Here is an 18,836-nt window from a genome sequence, read left to right as displayed (position 1 = left end):
GGGGCTCAGGGATCCCAGGGCGCCCTGAGGCACCCCAGCAGATGGCGAAGGGTCCCCTGTCTGGTGAGGTAGGATGTTAATAAAGTCCCAGTGCAATGGCCACTCTTATGAGCAGAGTTCCAGTCATGGTAGGAGGCAGCAGGAGACAGAATCTCTCAGTGGTGGTGAATTTTTCTGACAGCAACCAAAGCCTCTTTTACCCCTGAATGCTGAGAGAGCGAGACGGAGGTAGGAGCTGCACCCAGCCCTTTCCCCCAGCCCCAATCTTGTGGTATCTCTGCCCTTTCCAGGAGAATGTCCCTCAGCTACCATAGTAAAGCCAGCTGCACTCCTTCCTCTTCTCCATGGTTACTTCTTTTCTTTCTCCTAAATACTGATTGTTATTGTTTTTTAGCAACAAAATGGGAGAAAATGCCTTAAGAGAAAGAAAACAAAAAAGGAAAAATCCTCGCCTCGAACAAATATGTACAATAGGGATAGGATCTATGAAGGATCTATCCATAGGTGTCTATTCTGGAAAACCCCTACAGCAACGTATGTCACTTGGGCAGCATAGTTACTTCTTCATAGTTACTGAGGCATTGACATGGATTTCTTTGGCTTCTCCAGAGGCTTTTCCTCAATTTTATACAAATTTCAAAAGATGCTTAAATTTCAGAGATTTGGGAAGAGTGGCATTTTGAAAGGAAGACTATTCATTGGCACGGCCTGGCTAAGAAGCTGAACACATTTTCCGTAAGTTATTTGTCTTCAGACCTGAGATCATGTTATTGGGCGTATTCCACTAAGAAATGTCAGGTGAACCTTAGGTCATGGACATTTCAGTCACTGTGTCTCCAACAGAGACATGCTGAAGGGAACATGTGCATATACACTGGTATAGTGAAAATAAGGGAGAACTTGTTCATGTAATTGCCACAGCTAACCACTTTCCCCAGTAAAAGGACCTCTCTTCAAACATCTTAATAGAGGATATGTTCTTCAGTATTTGACACCATAAGGAAAATTATTACTATCAAAACGTTAATAGCAGTCCCTTTCTTTTCCTGTCTGCTCCCATATTCTGGAAATGGCTATTTGGAGTCAGGATTACTCAGGAGTTGCCTCACAAGGGCACACAGGCAAATTGTGTCTGGTCTCTAGCCACACCCTGCTGGAAGTACATGTGGCCCAGCCAGATAAGAGGCATTTTTTTCACTGGAGAACCATGGACAAGACCTATCTCAGCCATGCTTGCCAAGATTACAGTGCAAATTTGACAGGCCATGACAAGATTTCAGTTTTAGTAACACTATTATTGCTAATGAAGATCAAGACATTTTGAAACATCAATGTCATTTAATTGTGTGTATTTGTACACAGGTGGCCTTTTTTTTTTTATTTAAATCAGTTTGTCCTCTCATTCTGTCTAAAATACTCACAACCCTGCAGAAGAGTGGCTGTACAAATTCACTCATTAACTAGGTCAGTCTGTTTTCACCTAGAAGCAATATGCACTTGCCCAGAAATCTACAGTGCCTACCATAAAGAGGTGCAATGCTGTGAACCCACTCTGAGGATTTTACTGACATATCCCAAGAAATCCTAGTGCTCAAGGGTTGTTTGTCAATCCCTGGCTTTCTTGTTTACATTGCCTCTTATCAGTAGAGCAACAGGCTGTTTGCATAGCAGCTTGTCTTCTTTCTTCTCAAGAATTTTGAAGCTTCTCCCCAAAATGCTCCTGCCTTTGACCTGACACTGGATCTGCTGTGGCCACTGAAACTATTCAAGGCCTGATCTTCCATTTCATTGGATGGGGAAACTCCCCAGGCTGTCTGCAGATTCTTCCCAGTAGAACACTCTGCACTGAAAGGTTTGGTTTAACTGGAGCAGGTATGCACTCACTCATGTACCCAAAAACCACCATAGCACCTGCCACCTTGAATTTTTCATTTAGTAGATGCCTGGGGGATTTCACACTGTTCTCTTGCCCTGAGGTAGAACTCAGTCTGACTGGGAGGTAATTTGACTGAAGTCCTTCCTATCTTAGTTTTACTATCACAATACCCCACCCTCTGGTCTTGGCTATGAACCAACTGGAAGGAAAAAAAGTCAAGCTCCCTAGATTTCCCCTGGATAAGAAAGGAAATATAGATGTGGTGACTAACAAACTGATCTTACTTGGAAAAACAGCAGCATCTTTTTCATCCATGGCAAGAGACCAAATTATTCCTTAAAAGACAGGTCTATAGCCCTCACGTAGACATGCTGTTGGGAGGCACTGATAAGCCAGGTCTGAGGCAGGGCCAGGTTTTTCCCTGAAGCAGTCAGAGGAGGCGGTAATATCATTACTGCTTATCTGGATTCCTCTGTGTGGAGTCCAGCATTACATCTCCAAGGAAGATATGGGCCAGCATCTCTTTGAACCTGTCTGTCACTCTTGCAATTATTATGAAAAACCCAAGTTCTACAAACCAATTGAAATTCCAGAGCCAAATTAGTTGTCCTTTATCATTATGCCTAAGAGCAGAAGACAGTGCAGTTGGTACTGGAAAGACTAAAACTGAACTGCCTATCAGAAGGAAATAGACTGAGTTCTTCTAACCTTAGCCACATTAAAGGTGCACATCTAGCACAAGCCGTTTTCCTGTGCTCTCCTTCCAGTCAATGGAACAATTCCATAGAGTGATTCACTGCATCCTAGGAATCGTGCCTGAGGTAGGTGGGGTGAATCACTCTGGGAAATTGCCTGGCTTCCTCTGAAGAGAGCTTTGTCAGACAGCTTTAATGACAAGCCTTTCTTTATGTGCCTAAAATTAGATAAGATGAATCCCACCTCTCAAACTCACTGTCTTTCTGAAATAATGAAGAGCTGCAAATTGCATGAGAATGCAAAAAGCTGATGTTCTAAAGGGACAGCCTTTACCCAAGGCCAATCCTACATGGATTTCACAGGCAGGGTGGAAGGCAACTGGACAGTGCAGTCTGGGTGAGAGGTGCTTGCTCAGTCTGCAGTAAGAGGTGCAAAGCTGCTCCTCTCACCTTTGCTCCCAGGTCTGGCTCCAGTTCTGACACCTGCTGATTTGCATTCCTCTTGTATTTCCACATCATGCTCTATGAGGTCTCTACTCCCATTCATCCTTACAACAAACAAGCTATTAAGATTTGCTCTACCTTTTAGATAGGTAAAGCTTATTGCTCGTTGCTGTAGTGCAGTGGCAGGCCCATGAAAGCCATCACCTGTATGAACTACTGCCATGGGTACTGTGCAGGCAGGGGTAATGGATGACGCTGTCACACATACAAGACATACAATTCCTGCAGAATTGACTCCAAACATTGACTCAGTGTGTCTGTTTCACCTAACACCCCATGGATGACTGCTGGAGGACTTCCACCGATTACAACATGAACAAAAATGCGAAAATTATGAATCCAGCAGTATTTGTTTTATACCAAGCACAAGATCTGGGGAGAAAAAGTAAACCATGTAGAAAACAGACATTTATAGAGGATGAAATGCTCTCAGGTATGAATTCATTATCTTTCTTCTCAGGCTATGGACTTCTAATGAGTTAGGAATGCCAGTCACAGGACAGTGAAATCATCATCTGAATTAACTATATTCATGTCCAGTTTGTCAATATTTTTTGTTCAAAGACCTGAGAATGGTAGGCTTTATATCCTTTTATATGCTCCCTGTTAAATTTTACTCCTGTAAATATTTGTACATTTAAATCAGTAGCCCTAAATGCCTCCATTTTTAGTATGCAAAGGTAATTTCTTCATAGAGGACAGAATGGCACAAGTGGTGTCCTTGCAATGCCATTCTGGCAGAAAACAAGCCCTGGAATAGCCATGGATAAAAGCCCACTTTTTCAAAGAAGGGCATTTCTGATTATCTCATTGCTTGATCAGAGGTCAAAAGGCTTGTCCTGCAAAGATTATCCAAAGTTTAATTAGTGGCCAATCAATTAATATCCATTTATCTAGAAAGTCCCAACAGAATTTCTCTTTTTGGTGGTCGATGTGTTTGAGGACATAGGTCCTCAAAGAGATTAAAAGAGACACCAGAGCCATGTGGTGTTCCCACAGCTCCTGCTTTTTGTTGTACCAGAGGCAATAGGGAAGGCCTGATGTCTCTTACACAGCCCACATTTTTCTGGAAGCATGTCTGACCTCCCTCCCTTGCAAGCTGTCCAGCAGAGAAAGCAAAACCATTTATTTTTAGCCTCCTTTGCTGGTAAGTCCCTGCTGTTCGCTATTTCCTCAGTTTGCACCCTCTAAATGAGGGAATGGGCCCCCTATGGTGAATGTTAGGTGTATCCTAGGAAATCACTTCAAAAGTCCATATGAGGCTCTTCCCCCATGACACCTGGGAGGGCCGTTAGCAGTGATAGGTGGCCCAGGGCTTCAGAAGAACGGCTCTCTTTGCCCCTGCCCTTCTGTGCCTGGCTGCAGCCCTGGGAGCACCTGTTGGTCCATGCAGAGCCATGGAAATAGCAACAGTGAGTTTCAAAACTTCCCTCCCCTTTTTGGCTTCACAGCTCAAATAAAGGGATTTGTGTGAAGTTACTTGCACACAACTTTCCATGAATCAAGCAACTTTGGGAGAAAAATTCCCAACCCATGAGCATTCCCAGGCCTTTAAAAATATCACACCCATTTGTATCTGCACAAAAAAAGATTTAAGCAGTTTTGCTATGATTCTGTGACCATCAAAGTTTAGCAAGAAAGCAGAGAGGGAGAATGGGGGAGTATTTGTCTGCAGACAGTAAAAACAGAATGGCATTTTTGCAAATTACTTTTCTAATCTGCCAAATTATTTCTATACAATACATTACACTGGCAGGAAATCTGCCAGTCCATAGATTTTTCTGGATTATGATCCATCAGTCTTAATTTCTCTCCAACAGATGATGATACATGACACATGATTCACCACCTACCTCACCTTATTTTTCAATGATGATTCTGTGGCTGCAGAAGCCTTTATGGACCCCAACATTGGTTCAGAGGGCAGGAGTGAGATAAACTCAGTGTCAGTATAAAATAATCAGTCTTCTGAGAAAAACTGCAACAGATGCAAGTGCTGGAGGTCTAGCCCCACTTGCTATTCAGCAGGCTAAGAATACAGTAATAGCCGTTAGTCTAAGTTTCTTATAAGAATCTCTAAGGGCCAGTGACAATCTTGTGGTTGTTAAAAATTGTTTAAGTCTGTGCTGAATATCTCAGTCCAGAGTATTTCCACATTAGTGTGAGCAATATGTAAGCAAATTTTAGAATGGAAACCTTGGAAAGAATGGGAATAGGAATCTCTTTCTTCTTCCAGGGTAGCTGGCTGACTTCCCTGGAGGAACTCTCTTGGAGCAAGATATGAATGAACTCGAAGAAGTCAGAGACCATATACCAATAATGAGGGGAAGAAAACAATGTTCACAACTGCCCTTACCAAATCCCCTCCCCCCGGTACTTCCTCCCTCTTCATCAGTCTTATACTGGGTTTCACAATTAGATGCAGACAGGAAGCTGGTAAATGACTTTCAGTTGCAAATGCTGACAGGCTGGGTTCATGGAAATCAGTGACAAAACTCACACTCTTTTCAGAAGAACCATAACTTTATCTGCACTGCAAGAGACAGATCTCAGATCATGAGTACTGTACTGTTTTTGCAATAGTATGAAATGAGCAAAACTGTCATTTTGTCACTGTTTGACATGATATTATTTTGGAGCTACTCAACTACCTCGTTCAGTTCAAGACACAAAATGGCTGTGAGTCAGCTGAAATTATGTGCTCCCTAGATCCTCTAATAATAAGAGCATTTGGGTATCATTTTCAAAGGCGGCCACATATAAACAGGAAGAGTTAGGCAAGAATGCTGGTAAACAGATATCACAGTCCTTATTGAAGCCTCAACAACTGAACTGCAGTTTTAAAACAACCTTTATTCTGCTTGAAGACTTATTACAATTTTTAAAGCAACTCAAAAACAAGACACAGCTCCATCAACTCTACAGCTTTAACAAAATTTTAAGGAGGCATGTTTTCACTGTTGCCTTGTAAAGGCAATTTACAATCTGCTTTACCCTCCACCTCCCCAACCACAATTTTAAAACAAAGTAATCTTTATGTTTTAAAGACATGTAACAGAACAGAGCTTTATTTTCAAAAAACAAGAATAAAAAAAAATAGCAGCATCTTGGGCAGCTAATGCAATCTCATCAGGACAAGTGCAATGTAACCTTACCAACTCCTACAGTTTAGTCTCAACTGCAGTAAACAGAACATGACTCTACATAAAATGTTGCACTTTGTAACCTTGTCCCATGGGAGGCATTATGCTTTGAGCTGCCCATTTCTAAAGTGACCCTGAAAAAAAAAAAGTTTCAGGATTCACCTTCCCAACTTAATACCATGCATAGCAAAAGCACTGTGTGAAAATCGGCAGTTTTCCCCATTAGAAGCATCTGAATGTTTTCCCAAGCATTATTATTTCATTGCCAATTACAAGACAAAGCCATTTTTTCACTACAGAACAGTTGACACCAAATAGAAAATCTGAAGATTTGGTTTTACAGATTGCTTGACAAGGTAACAGAACCATACAGACAAGCTTTTTTTTTTTTCCTTTTTTTCTAAAAAGAAACTATCCAACAACACAGAAACTCAGTTTTCTAACTGTATCTGGAAACATGCTGCACCCACAAAAGTCTAGTGTGCATGTGTGCGTCTTTAAACAAAATTAATGATATCACTTACTAAATTCAGTAAAATGATCATGTTCTGTGAAAATGCATCTATATTGGGAACTGTTCATACATAAACACAGCAAGTGTGTATGAGTATGCACAGATATGCATCCCCAACCTGCAAATTTATATTTCAACTGAATTAAATCAGAAACTCTTAATTTTGCCTGTGAGTTTTGGTTCTCTTTGCTATGTGTCATGCCTTTCAAAGGCATTGTGAAAGAGATGCTGCAGTGCAGCGTAACTCAGGGATTTAAAATAAAAGAAAAAGTTATGCAAATCAAAAAAAGAAAAAAAGTAACCAAATAAAGCCCATTCGTTTATTATATTTGATGAAAAAAAATGATGCATCAATAGAAATACAGAAAAACACTGTGTTTCTTCAGTTATATCCCCATGCTTTTTTTCTGTATATAGTAGTCTGAGATCAGATCAAAACTGGAGTGAACAATATGGTACATTAAAGACAAACAACTCTGCAGTGAATAGGGCCTTTGGCAGGACTTAGCTCTGTGCATTAAGGAGGAGAGAAATACAGAGGCCACACAATATGTAAGTACCAAAGAAAACCCACTCATGCCAATTTGAGGGCGTAAATGATCCCTGCAAATTGCACAGACCCTGTGTAGGCAGAACATCCCCTTAAGAAGCCCTAAGCACTCATCCTTACAACATAGGGCTTATTTCTCATTGTTGCTTGTGCAAGGAAAGCAAGTGTCAAATCTGCACACACACTATTTTTTTTCTGCTACAGCCACACACAAAGAGAAGTTGCACAGCACACAGGAATGAATTATATTCCATATTGGGCTGGGCATGCTAAGGATATGGCCCACTGACATAGCAGGGGTTTTCTTAACATGAGGAAAATTAGATCCAAATGCTTTACCTATGATAAAATTTCTTGACAAATGCTACGTGAAACATCATTTCAGATTACATATATTTTGCCTACAGAGAAAAAATATGATTTTACTCTTAAAATATTTAACATTCAGAAATTAATATATGTCCAAAGAATATCTTGGATTGCTATAAGCGTTAAACTGCTGTATATTGAACTAATCTGTAACTTCAAGCCCAGTAGTATAACTGGCATGCTAGAGTAATTGTTGGTGTTTCTTGTAGTATAAACCAGTTATTAGTATAACAGATTCACATGGTCCTACAGGCCTGAATAAAGTGTGGAATGAGAAAAGGAAGGCATGAAGACTAAACTTCTATTCAGGAAAAATATTCAGAATAATTTTCTAAGTGATGACTATCATGAAACAATATTTGTTGGATCTTGTTTCCTGATACAAATTCTAGTAAGAAAATACACCAATAGGAAAGCAAAGACAACCCACCCCAAAAAAAAAAATAGACCACAAAGTCAAAATAAAATCAAAAGCCTTACAGCCTCAGAACTGAAGTAACAATGTGAAAATGAAAAGATAATATAAAGATTATTGGAGACTGTCAAATTTCTTACTATTATTTCCAATGGCTTATAAAGCACTGCGTACTTCAAAATAAAACACAAGGATCTCTAACCAGAGCTATTATGAGAGAACTCCATGGGTCTTATTCTTTTGATTGTGTGTGCAACTCTCTCTAATAGTAGTAGATCTTATCTTTTGCATCCTGGGGGAAGAATAATTTCATAAGTTCACTTAGTCAAATCTTTTCCAAGATTTCTCTGAATGTCATTACTTTATTGATTTGCAACGTGTGAATTTCCTCAGTGGTCAGGACAATAAATAACCACTGCAAACAACTGACAGTGAACTATCTCAGGATTATGAGTAACTCTATTTTAGTGAGATTTATGTATTTGTTTCCCTTAACTGAAACATGATTTTGTAAGTCTCTGGTGCCCTGAAATTATGGAAGTGTTCACTTTGATACTGCCTCAGCCTACAGACTTTTGAAAATACATGTCATAGCCTAATCATTTTTAAAAAAGGTATCTTCCAGTCTTAATTAGTTCTATATTGTATCCAAATGTTCTCAGTAGAGGTGGAAGCTTTTTTTCCACAATACTAATACAAAAAACAAACCTAGGCAACAGATTAGAGAAACTTCCTTCATGTGAAATGAAAATACCTTTATAGGCTGACAAAAATTCTGTCACAGGAGGTCAAGAAATCATTTATTTACTGTGAAGGTGGATTCATTCTGAGATCCAAACTATTTACACTCTACACTGCAGTAGCAAAATATCCCCATTTTTTTCTGCAGTCACTATCAAAGAAAGATACACTATTTTTCTTGTCTTCTATATATAAAGACAATCATGATAGAAGTTCAAAATGCTTCAAGAAGCAAATGTAGCATGGTACCGTATTCTAAAGTTATCTCTGAAACAGTATTGTTGGACTCAGTGATATTTTGTAATGTTCATATAATTATATTGAATTAAGCAGCTTTGAAGCTTATCAGGCACTGCCCAACAAAGTATTTAGGAAAAAAAAAAAAAAAGAACTTTTAAAAATTTGAGCTAGTAGCTCAATATTCTATACAATGAAAATTGTAAAATATTTCATAGTTTAAATTTTCAAGCCAACTCTTGCTGGCTCCTTGTACATTAAAACAAAACAAACCAAAACAAAACCAAAACCAAACCAAAACAAAACAAAAACCAAACAAGAAAATTATTAACAAAAAGTAATCACTAGGAAAAATATCCTTAGGGAAAAGGAATTTTAAAAAATGAAGAAAGAAACCAAGAAAAACAAGCTTAATCTGTAGATATGCTCGAGAGAAGACTACAGCCTAAAGAAAATTCAGTATTGCATAGCATAGTTTAAAAATTCAGCTTTCAGCGAACACAAAAGGAAAAAATAAAGCAGTTTGGTATTGACAGTTTCCATCAATGACAGTTAAGTCATCCAGTACTATGTACATTATAATACACTGTATGCCATTGAAAATCCTGTTTTCTTCAGTCTTAAATATATTCTTAAAACAGGATTTTTAATCATCTAAACAAAACACTTCCTGGCACTTTCTATTACAATTATTCTGAACAACATGCTGTAACTGAAGTCCTTTTAAAGTGTCCCTTAGAAATGAAAGTGCCACTCTGCTACATATCATTCACCAGAAACCAAAATAGAACCACAATGCTGTATGTCTGGATCCACTGAGTGCAGCAACACCATTCCAAGTCAGATTGTGACCACAAAATTCCAATAACTGAATGACACAGACCTCTTATACCTTGTGTCCAGATAATCCAATGTTCTAGCTGGTAAAGCTTCAGAAGTGGTCGTAAACAAGCACCATGCTTAAAGGCCTCGATGTCCCTGCAGGGAGATCAGGTTTGGATTTTTCTCTTGTGTTTTTCTTTTATAATTACAAAAAAAAAAGCACTTCAGATTACAAACAAACATTCACAGCATAACACTGTGAGCTCTCCCACTGCAGTTGTGAAGGAAATCTTTAGTCCCATCTGAAGACAAATAGCTTTGATACTGCAAATTCTTGAGTAAAGCTGAAATGAGCCTTTTCTCTCCAGAGGCCTCAATGTTGTCAAATCCTTTCTTTAAAAAAACCAACAAACAACCCAGAGTATTACGATCTTCATCGCCTCTGCTGTGCATATACTGGGTAGGCTAGCGTGACATTGAGAGAGTCATTGTGCTGCACAAGTGACGTGTGCTGGTAATGTAGCACCAGTTCTTTGAGTGAGTTGTACAAGTTATATGGCTCTGCAAATCCATACCCAGTAGGTGTTTTGTTTATCACACAGTGCTTTACTTCGCCATCCACCCTAAAAAAAAAAAAAACAAAACCAAACAGTTTTTAGTTTTTCAGTACAGTAAAATTGAGATAGAAAATAAGGTATTAGCAATACATCTTAAGATGCTAGTCAGTACTTAGAATTCCTCTGTTTTGTGGTGGGATAGTGGTAAAAACCTGTGTTTAGTCCAAATTCATGAATGTCATCCTAGCTTAGGGAAGAAGGAGATAAGCAGGACTTAGCAGCTGCACAGAAAGGAGAGCACACATGTTTTGGTTTCCCCTCTGACTGAGGCTCCTCTATGGGAGTAGCAAAGGTTGGAGCTGTGTAGGAAATGGAGCAGCAATAAGAATGGCCTCAGGACGCCTTGACCTGCTTCTAAGCCTAAAGGTCCAGGAGTAATTGTGCCTATTCAAGTGACTATCTGCCTCCAGCTGAGGGTAGCCCCTTGCATGTTGGTTATATCATTCACAAGTTAGCGTACATACACAACAGAGCAGGCATAGCAGCCTTGTTTGCTACTCTCTCGAACAAGGAACGTTCCATCTCGTTTTCCCCGCAGCAGATTTTCAGCTTGGCTTCTATTGATATTTCCCACATTCCACGTTCTCTCATCATGATGGGGCAAGTCCTCATCATCTTCTACCACAGAGTATTGGCTGTTGGAAAGAAAAAATGCGTTTGTGAAACACAGAACAAAATCCACTAATTAAATAGTGTTCCATATTACAGCAGTTAGCAGGATGCCTCCTTCGTAAATCTAGGGATTTAAACTAAGCAATACTGCACCATTTAAACCACTGGATAAAAGTAAAATATAAGCTCTGTTTCTTGTTTCTTTGAAGAACACTCATGTAAATTTTAGGAAGAATATAAAAAGATGATGTGTTATTTTTCAGAATATGCTGTGAGCACTTTAGTACTTCTGCTATTGCTCATTGTTTTGGTTAGTAGCCAGTCCAACAAAATCAGTACGTTCTGAGTCAGCTTCATTTCCAAAGATCAGAACACTTGTTCAGCAGTGAAAAATCATTTAATGTATCAACTACAGCTGCTGCCTGGAGAACCTCTGAGCAGTTGCACAGGGAGGCATTAATTATTTATAGGGGAATGGCTTTGTGAAAAGGTGCAAGAGTAGAGTGCTCTCTCTCTCTCTCTCTCTCCCCCTGTCTCTCTCCTTCCCATCCCTTATAAGGAGATTATGAAAATAGCATGCAATACATGCTTCTCTACTAAATCAGCCACCAACTATAAAGCTGATTCAGAGTTACAGAGAACCTTCTCAGCTAAAGCCCACCATGAAAAAAGAAGCATCTGGTTCAGCTGTGTGGATATCACTTTGGAATTCTGCAGTTCCAGAGCTCCCCAATCCCACAACAGCCTGCAGTGGTTGGCCCTGCCTCTCCTGTTCAACTTGCAATAAATCTGTGTTAGGCTAATGCATTTATTCTCTCTGTAATGGGCTTTTAATTAGTTTCCCTTGGTCTAGGAAAAGATGACTTCTCACTTATCCATGGTTCTGTTTTTCTGATGATTCTCAAAGTAGCCTACAGAAATCAGCAATCGCACACAGAATTCTATTTTTCATAAAGAGAAAAGGTTCTTTTTTTTCAGATAACACTATCTCCAGGTCCCTTATCCCATCACTCTTTTGACCTGCACGACATTCACATACATTCAGTAGTGGCTTTGTTTCCAACCAGCATCTAGAGAAAGCAATTCTTATTTTTCATCCTGCTTATTATATTGGGGGATTTTTTCTGCAATAAAACTTCAGAAGAAAAGCCATATTCTAAAAGTTTAATTTTTCAGCAGTTACCAGACTTGGAGCAAGGCGTATCAAAATGAGAGAAAATGAAGATTTTCTTCAAACAGTTTCACTTACTATTTTGATTCTACACTAAACCCACAGAGTGTTCTTTGTCTACTGTTTAAGTGATAGGAACACTATTGGGAACAGGTGCCTACATATTTTACAACATCGCATCTTTGAGTTGTGCTAAGACTGAGAAACCAACATGGCTTTAAAAAATGTATATCATTTTTATCTCCTGCTTCTACCACAGTGATAAGCACAGTTTCCAGTATAACAGTAGGAATTTATTTATTAAAAATAAACCAAGCCAAATTAAAATAGATATGGACAAGGCCAGAATGCAAGGCAGAATGCACTAGAGTCATTGTCAGTCTGCTGCTTTCATATTATATTCAACCAGGCAGCATAAAAGGGATGCACAAGAAACTACATAGGCAGATGTTGATACAAATACTACTGAAACAATTTTGATTTTTCTATTTGTTCATTTTTCACTGTTACTGCACTTCAGATATTTGGTCTATGTTTCCACAACCCAAGCGCTTGTTATGGTTTGACACTGGTGCAATGCCAGCGCCCCCATGAAAATGCACCTTCCTAAATAATTGCTGTGAGATGTGATCAGGAACAGAGCAGAGCAGGCCTAAGCTTAATAACAAAGAAAAACTTTATTAAACTACTACTACTATAAAAACTACAAACATTAAATCCAGGATGAAGACCTTCCAAAACACTCCTCCTCCTCCCACCTAATTTCCAAACAAACCCACAGTGTGACACCACCCAGGATCCTGATCAAATTGCCACCCTTCAGATAATCGATACTCAGTCTATCAAGGGAGACAGGAGTCTCTCCTGTGCCACAGACCCCCTAGGAAACACAATTGCCACCCTTGTTTCCATGTCACACATGGCAACCGCCCGGAGAAAATCTGCCAGTGTGACACTCTCCTTTCCATGTCACAGTGCTCTCACCACCGTGCATGGACAGACTGCTCACAGGGCTCCTTTAAGGATGCTTTGCCATGGACCAAAAGAGACAACAGTTCAGTTTCTCATCTCGGGACTACAGTCCCCCCCATTTCCCCCTGGGGCCGAGGGTCCAAGAACAGAGATCTTCTTTTTCTCTTCTTATTCTCTGAAGACAGAGGGCCTCTTCACATCCTCCTTAACTTTCCTCTGTTCTCTCCATTCCTCTGTTGGTAATAACTGAAACAAGTCTCTTGGCCCACCAGCGCATCCCCCTAAGTGCAGCCTCTGTCAGAAGAATTTGGTTCAGTCTATGGCTAACAGGAAAAGTCCAGCCACAAGCCACTCCATCATCTCCTTCCAACTCAAGAATTTCCTCTTCCATCATCTCGGATCCCAGACTGTCTCTCTTCTACTTCAAATCAAGGAGGAGTAATATTTTACAAAGCCGTCATTTCCCAGGAAAGGGTTAAAAGCTCAGACTCCCTGGACGGCTGATATCTGTGCCCAGCAGCCGATTCCCAAGGCCAAGGCTGGGCACCTTCCCCCAACTCCTTCTCCTCCGCTGGCAAAGTTACAGGTGCCGTCCGGACTCTCTGTCTCTTCCCTCTGGGGGGGACGACGACAAAGACATCTCCGCTTCTCTCCACCCTTCCGTCCACAGGAGCTGGCTCGGTTCCAGTCCTTCTACCCCTCGGCTCACCTCGACCAGGCCTCATGGCTCCCCCTCCCCCACCCAGCCCCATGGCTGGGCAGGGGAGGTCTGCACAGCACCCTGACCGGAACCAAAGAGAGCGAGCTCTTGGGAGTTCCTGCTTTTAATCCCCTGTGTTCTCAGAGGCGTATCCCTATCTTCAGTGGTCACTTCAGGTGCCAATATCCAAACCTGACCACTGATTGGTTTAACCCAACTTCCTGAAAAAATTCACTTCCATGTCAAACCATGACAGCACTTCTTACCTTTTTTCCCAGGAATGAAATGAAATGTATTCATCAGCCTAGCCTCTGTCAGAACCTACAGTAAACTAAACTGTTTGAAATGACAGAACACTACCCTGCTGTTTTCCAGAAAAACAAAAAAGACCATAAAACCAGAGGTTATTCCTCAGCACATACAAATTTATCATCTCCAACACCAATGTGACACTATGATGTGGGTACCCCTATACTGGATAACATTATGGTACCCACAGTTGAGATATGGAAAAAGCCTGCTCATGCCTAAGAGACCTTCTGAATAATTTATCCATTGTATGACATCTCTCTAAAATACTAACACCTTCTGAACTTAATTTTGCTGATAAGAAAAAAGACGCAGGTTACATTTCAGTTCTTTGCTACAGTAACTTGATTATGCACTTCCCTGAAAAAAGGAGGAGAGTAGAGACAGCATCCTTTCTAATTCTTGCATTATGTAGGCTGTCATGTCTTAATAGTAGGCATCGTTACTGAAGACCTAGGCTTGAGATTTCCTCTGTGTGGTCCAAAATTACATATGCCTTATCTCACTTCTGTATTTAGATGATTTGAAACACCAGAAATATCTAAATCTCTCAATACTTACTCTTCTGCATTTTCATTTCCAAGCCATTCATTTAGCTTCTTTTGCCGAACGCCTTTTTGAGTCAGCCACCTGAACAATAATTGCAAATGAAATTAATTTTTAGTCACAGAAGCTGGATACCATTAAAAACCAAACAACTCAAAATTTGTTAATTCATGATACTCACATCAAGTACTGATCTCTTGTCTTCCTCAGCTGTATGAGGTCTGGCTTAATGCTGTTCATACGCTTGTCTATCTCTCTATATTCAGCTGCTTGCTTTTTTAAATCTTCTTCTAATCTACGCCTGCTGTCCACAATTTCACTTATCCGAGACTTCAGTTTTTCATAGTTGTGCATGATTCTAGATGGAACAATGTGGTAAGTACACTCTGATTTCTTATTCATAACTTTATAGTCTGCTATTTAGAGGTGTAGACACGTAACAGAACAGATTATTTCTCTAGATGTAGTTATACATTTTGTCAGTTCACATCTACCCTATTTGAGGCTTCTTAGATTACAACTGAACAATATCAAACTTGTAATCTTGCTTCAATTTTAGGCAGACCTATTCTTGGCATTGTTTTTTTCAAAAATCATACAATTTGATATTCAAAATCAAATACTGACCTTTGTATTTCTTTTTCATTTCCTTCCCGTTTAAATTTTTCAATGTATTCCTTACTGTATCTTTCTTGTGTTTGGCACTGCTCTTCAAATATTTTTATTGTTTCATTAAATGCCTCAGTGGCTGTTCTTTTCATTTGAATTTCCTGAAAATAAAATAATTGTTATTACAGTTGTTATCAGATAAAGGGGAGGATTTATTGGCTTGTGTTACAGAAACACTTCAGTACATTGTAGAAGAATGTCCTTTCAATACCTCTTTACGAAAACATATTCTGTCTGCTGAGCCTCCTGTCATAGAGACAACAGGCCTGTGCAAAAGGTTACCATAAGATTTCCATTATGAGGTTTATCAAGAAATAGAACTGCTAAGAAAAGAATCAGTTACAATCTTTGCTTTGTATAAATAAATTGATGCTTAGAACCTTATGGCAGTGCACTTTGCCCTTTGTATGAATACGAGTTGTTAGGGGCACACCTAGCTTTCTGAAATAAAGGTGGCCTTGACAGGTCTCAGGAGGTTATCTAGTTTACTCTCCTGCCCCTACATACCTAGTTGGTAGCCAAGTCTTAAGTCATTAGTTCAAGTTAGCAGCAATTCTCCAATTTTCTTCAATTCTTTTTAGGTGTATTTCCTGCACACTTTAAGAAACAATCTTGATTCTGGGACTTTAAAACTGGACTTTCAGTGGCACTTCAAGGCATAGCTAATGATTGATTAAGCTGAAAGAGGCAGCTTTTCATTCCTGCATTTTGTCTACACACATCATCTCTTTATCCTACATAGGTAAACTAGACCCTTCAAAAACTCAAAATAAAATGCAATGCTTCCCTAAAAATGTGCCTTAAAAACTGTAACTCAGCTCGATGAGGTCAGTATGCAGAAGTGGTGGTAAATCAAGACAGTTATGTATTTGCTTTGGATGGAGCTGTCAGACTTGGGCAGAGGGTGGCTTAGTCTACAGGTGGTGTCTGTTCAAACATGAGTAAGAAATTGCACTATTCTGAGCAAGCACGTCAGGGCAATGCAGTGGTGGTGGAAGAGAGCAGTAGGAAGATAACAGTACAAATTCACAATAATATTCTTCACAATAAAATCTGCAAGGACTTCTATTCTCCCTTTGGTTCAAATCCAGATTACCTGAGATGTTCTTGTGTAGTCTTCATAGAGTCTGTCATATTCTCTGCTTTTTTCTTGGAACTGGGTATTATATTCATGTAATTTCTTTCCTACTGCTTCAATGCTATCCTCTTTTACAACTTGATCCTGGAAGGATGAGCAGAAAGAAAGATATTCTGTAAAGAAACAATTATATTGCACAGCTTCTCTGGATAAAACTGCTTAGAAATGCTTAGATAATTACATGGAAATGTGATTCCTATTTCACCAACATGGAGATACACTAAATGCATAATATGCAAATGAGATATTAATGACAAAAAGGAATTTTGCATTGCAAGTGTTTAGCTTTATAATGAAAATTACATATTTCACCATTGAGTGGGATAATTATTAAGATGTTTATTTCCTAACAGTATATCTGCATTATTTAAAGTTTTAAATATTTACATGCAAAGCATGGAGTTTGTTTTAAACAAAAATATGAGATTTTGTACCCACATGATTCTGTCAAACAGTAACAGAGCTGAAGTTCTTCATCATGTTTGGCAAGTTTGGCAAGAATTTCTCTGTATTTAAGTGAAACTCAAAGAAAATAAACTAAATTACCTGCTGGTACTTTGATACTGGATAGAGTAATTTTACATCCAGTTTAGGATTATACTGGGCTAGAGATTCATTCCGGTAGTGGTTTATTAGCTCGACCACAGAGTTGAATGTTAATGGGTCAGAAAAGCCGTATTTTCCATCTCGGTGAAAAATTTTGATTAATTTGTTATTTCCTCCTTTCCTGCAAATAAAATATATTGAAAAGTTAGGCATGCTTCAAGTACTCTTTCCTAAAGAATACTCTCCTTAAGAGCAGTTATTGCATTTTACTACCAAGTATTAGAGACCCAGCGTAACTAGTCTTACCTCAGTGTCAGTGTGTAGTCCCCATGCATTTTGGTTGAAGCATCTCGTACCAAAAAGGTACCATCAGCTGTGTCTCGAAGCTTCTCATTTACTTCTTCTCTAAAATGAAAGCAAAAGTAGCCAATCATTTCAATCAGTTCTCACACGTTTATTCTTCCACAGTGCTCTAAATTCAAATTCAAATGTTTTGAAATAAGTGTGTTTTAGAAGCCTTCTAAGTCTCCGTATTAACACAACTATATATTACCTTATTTGATATTGTTAGAGAACAAGTGGGATAAAAAATGGCATACTCCGTGCTCTCACTACTGGACAAAATTATTATTCATGCAAAGCTCTTTCTGCTTGTTCATACAAGCCTATGCAACTGGAGCAGCCAGTGCTGGTCTAATATAGCTATATATAGTACAGATAAAAATGTTGCTAATATATGGCACTTGTTAATCTGACTTGCTGACTATGGTGCCTACAGCTGAGGTTCTGAATGAAAGACAAGAACAAAATTCTTTCTTAGTGCTATCTTTTCATGCTAGCATTTCATATACGCCTTAAAGTAACAGAACAATCATTTTGCATACTACATTCTAAGTGACTGCCAGTAACTTTTTAGTCATATTTGGAATAAAATCAACTGTAATATGTTTGTGGTGGAAACTATCATAAAATTGCTCTTACAACTGTGAATTTTCTACACTCAAACCTAATACATATACACAGAATAGCACAGCAAGAATAGCACAAAGCCAAACATAAGAAATATATGTCTTGAGGTGATTTACCTTGAGATATCCCCCCAGTACCATTCAGCGTCTTGTAATGACATGTTGTTATTCATGCTATTGTTAGTTACGGTATTAGGTTTCGGTGGCTTAGGAGGCAGTGCTGCAAATGAAAGGGGAGAAGAAAAGTTGTAACTCACTGAAAATATGACCATATATTCCTTGAAATTACACTTTATTACATATATTTTATAATTCTGAGTGTGTTAAAAAAAAGAACTAGTTACCAAATAAGAGTTGTCCATCATTAACAGAGTCTAAAAGGCCCAGGAGGAATCAAGAAATTTGAGAACAAAACAATTCAAAACAACGTTTTACTGTTTCAAAAAATGATGTTATCTTGCAATAATATATTTTAAGGAAAATATAACACCATGTTCAACTCCTGCCCCTGTGAAGAAAGCATTTGAGAAAAAAAAATCTGAAGTTTGTTTAACCTTCCTTCACTATCTTTGGGTGAACACAATTAATAAAACATGCCACTTTTTATTTTTTATCCTCCTTTTTATCTAACTATCTTAGAGGAATATTGCTGTTTTCTTACCTAGATGTTGAGTAATAAAAGATGCAAACCCATAGCAATACATTATGTTTGAAGAAGAATC

At 38.9% G+C, this 18,836-nt stretch overlaps 1 protein-coding gene across 4 annotated transcripts in view; it reads right to left on the bottom strand.

The window, feature by feature from the left end:
- Positions 1-5,908: 5,908 nt before the first annotated feature.
- The window catches only part of PIK3R1 (phosphoinositide-3-kinase regulatory subunit 1), a 68,324-nt gene continuing 55,396 nt past the window's right edge, over positions 5,909-18,836 (bottom strand). For all 4 annotated transcript variants that reach the window (XM_068176122.1, XM_068176123.1, XM_068176125.1 and 1 more), the window contains 9 exons: positions 18,232-18,334; positions 17,453-17,551; positions 17,147-17,327; positions 16,559-16,684; positions 15,421-15,563; positions 14,975-15,151; positions 14,809-14,877; positions 10,948-11,118; positions 5,909-10,489 (listed from right to left, as the gene is read on the bottom strand). In XM_068176122.1, coding sequence (XP_068032223.1) covers positions 10,300-10,489; positions 10,948-11,118; positions 14,809-14,877; positions 14,975-15,151; positions 15,421-15,563; positions 16,559-16,684; positions 17,147-17,327; positions 17,453-17,551; positions 18,232-18,334 — 1,259 coding nt within the window. In that variant the 3' untranslated portion in view covers positions 5,909-10,299. The remainder of the gene's footprint in view (positions 10,490-10,947; positions 11,119-14,808; positions 14,878-14,974; positions 15,152-15,420; positions 15,564-16,558; positions 16,685-17,146; positions 17,328-17,452; positions 17,552-18,231; positions 18,335-18,836) is intronic.

This window comes from Anomalospiza imberbis, chromosome Z (genome assembly GCF_031753505.1).
Source record: "Anomalospiza imberbis isolate Cuckoo-Finch-1a 21T00152 chromosome Z, ASM3175350v1, whole genome shotgun sequence".
In the NCBI taxonomy this organism is placed as follows: Eukaryota; Metazoa; Chordata; class Aves; order Passeriformes; family Viduidae; genus Anomalospiza; species Anomalospiza imberbis.
The sequence above is the reverse complement of the archived record's forward strand: the minus strand, read 5'-3'. Positions and strand labels throughout refer to the sequence as shown.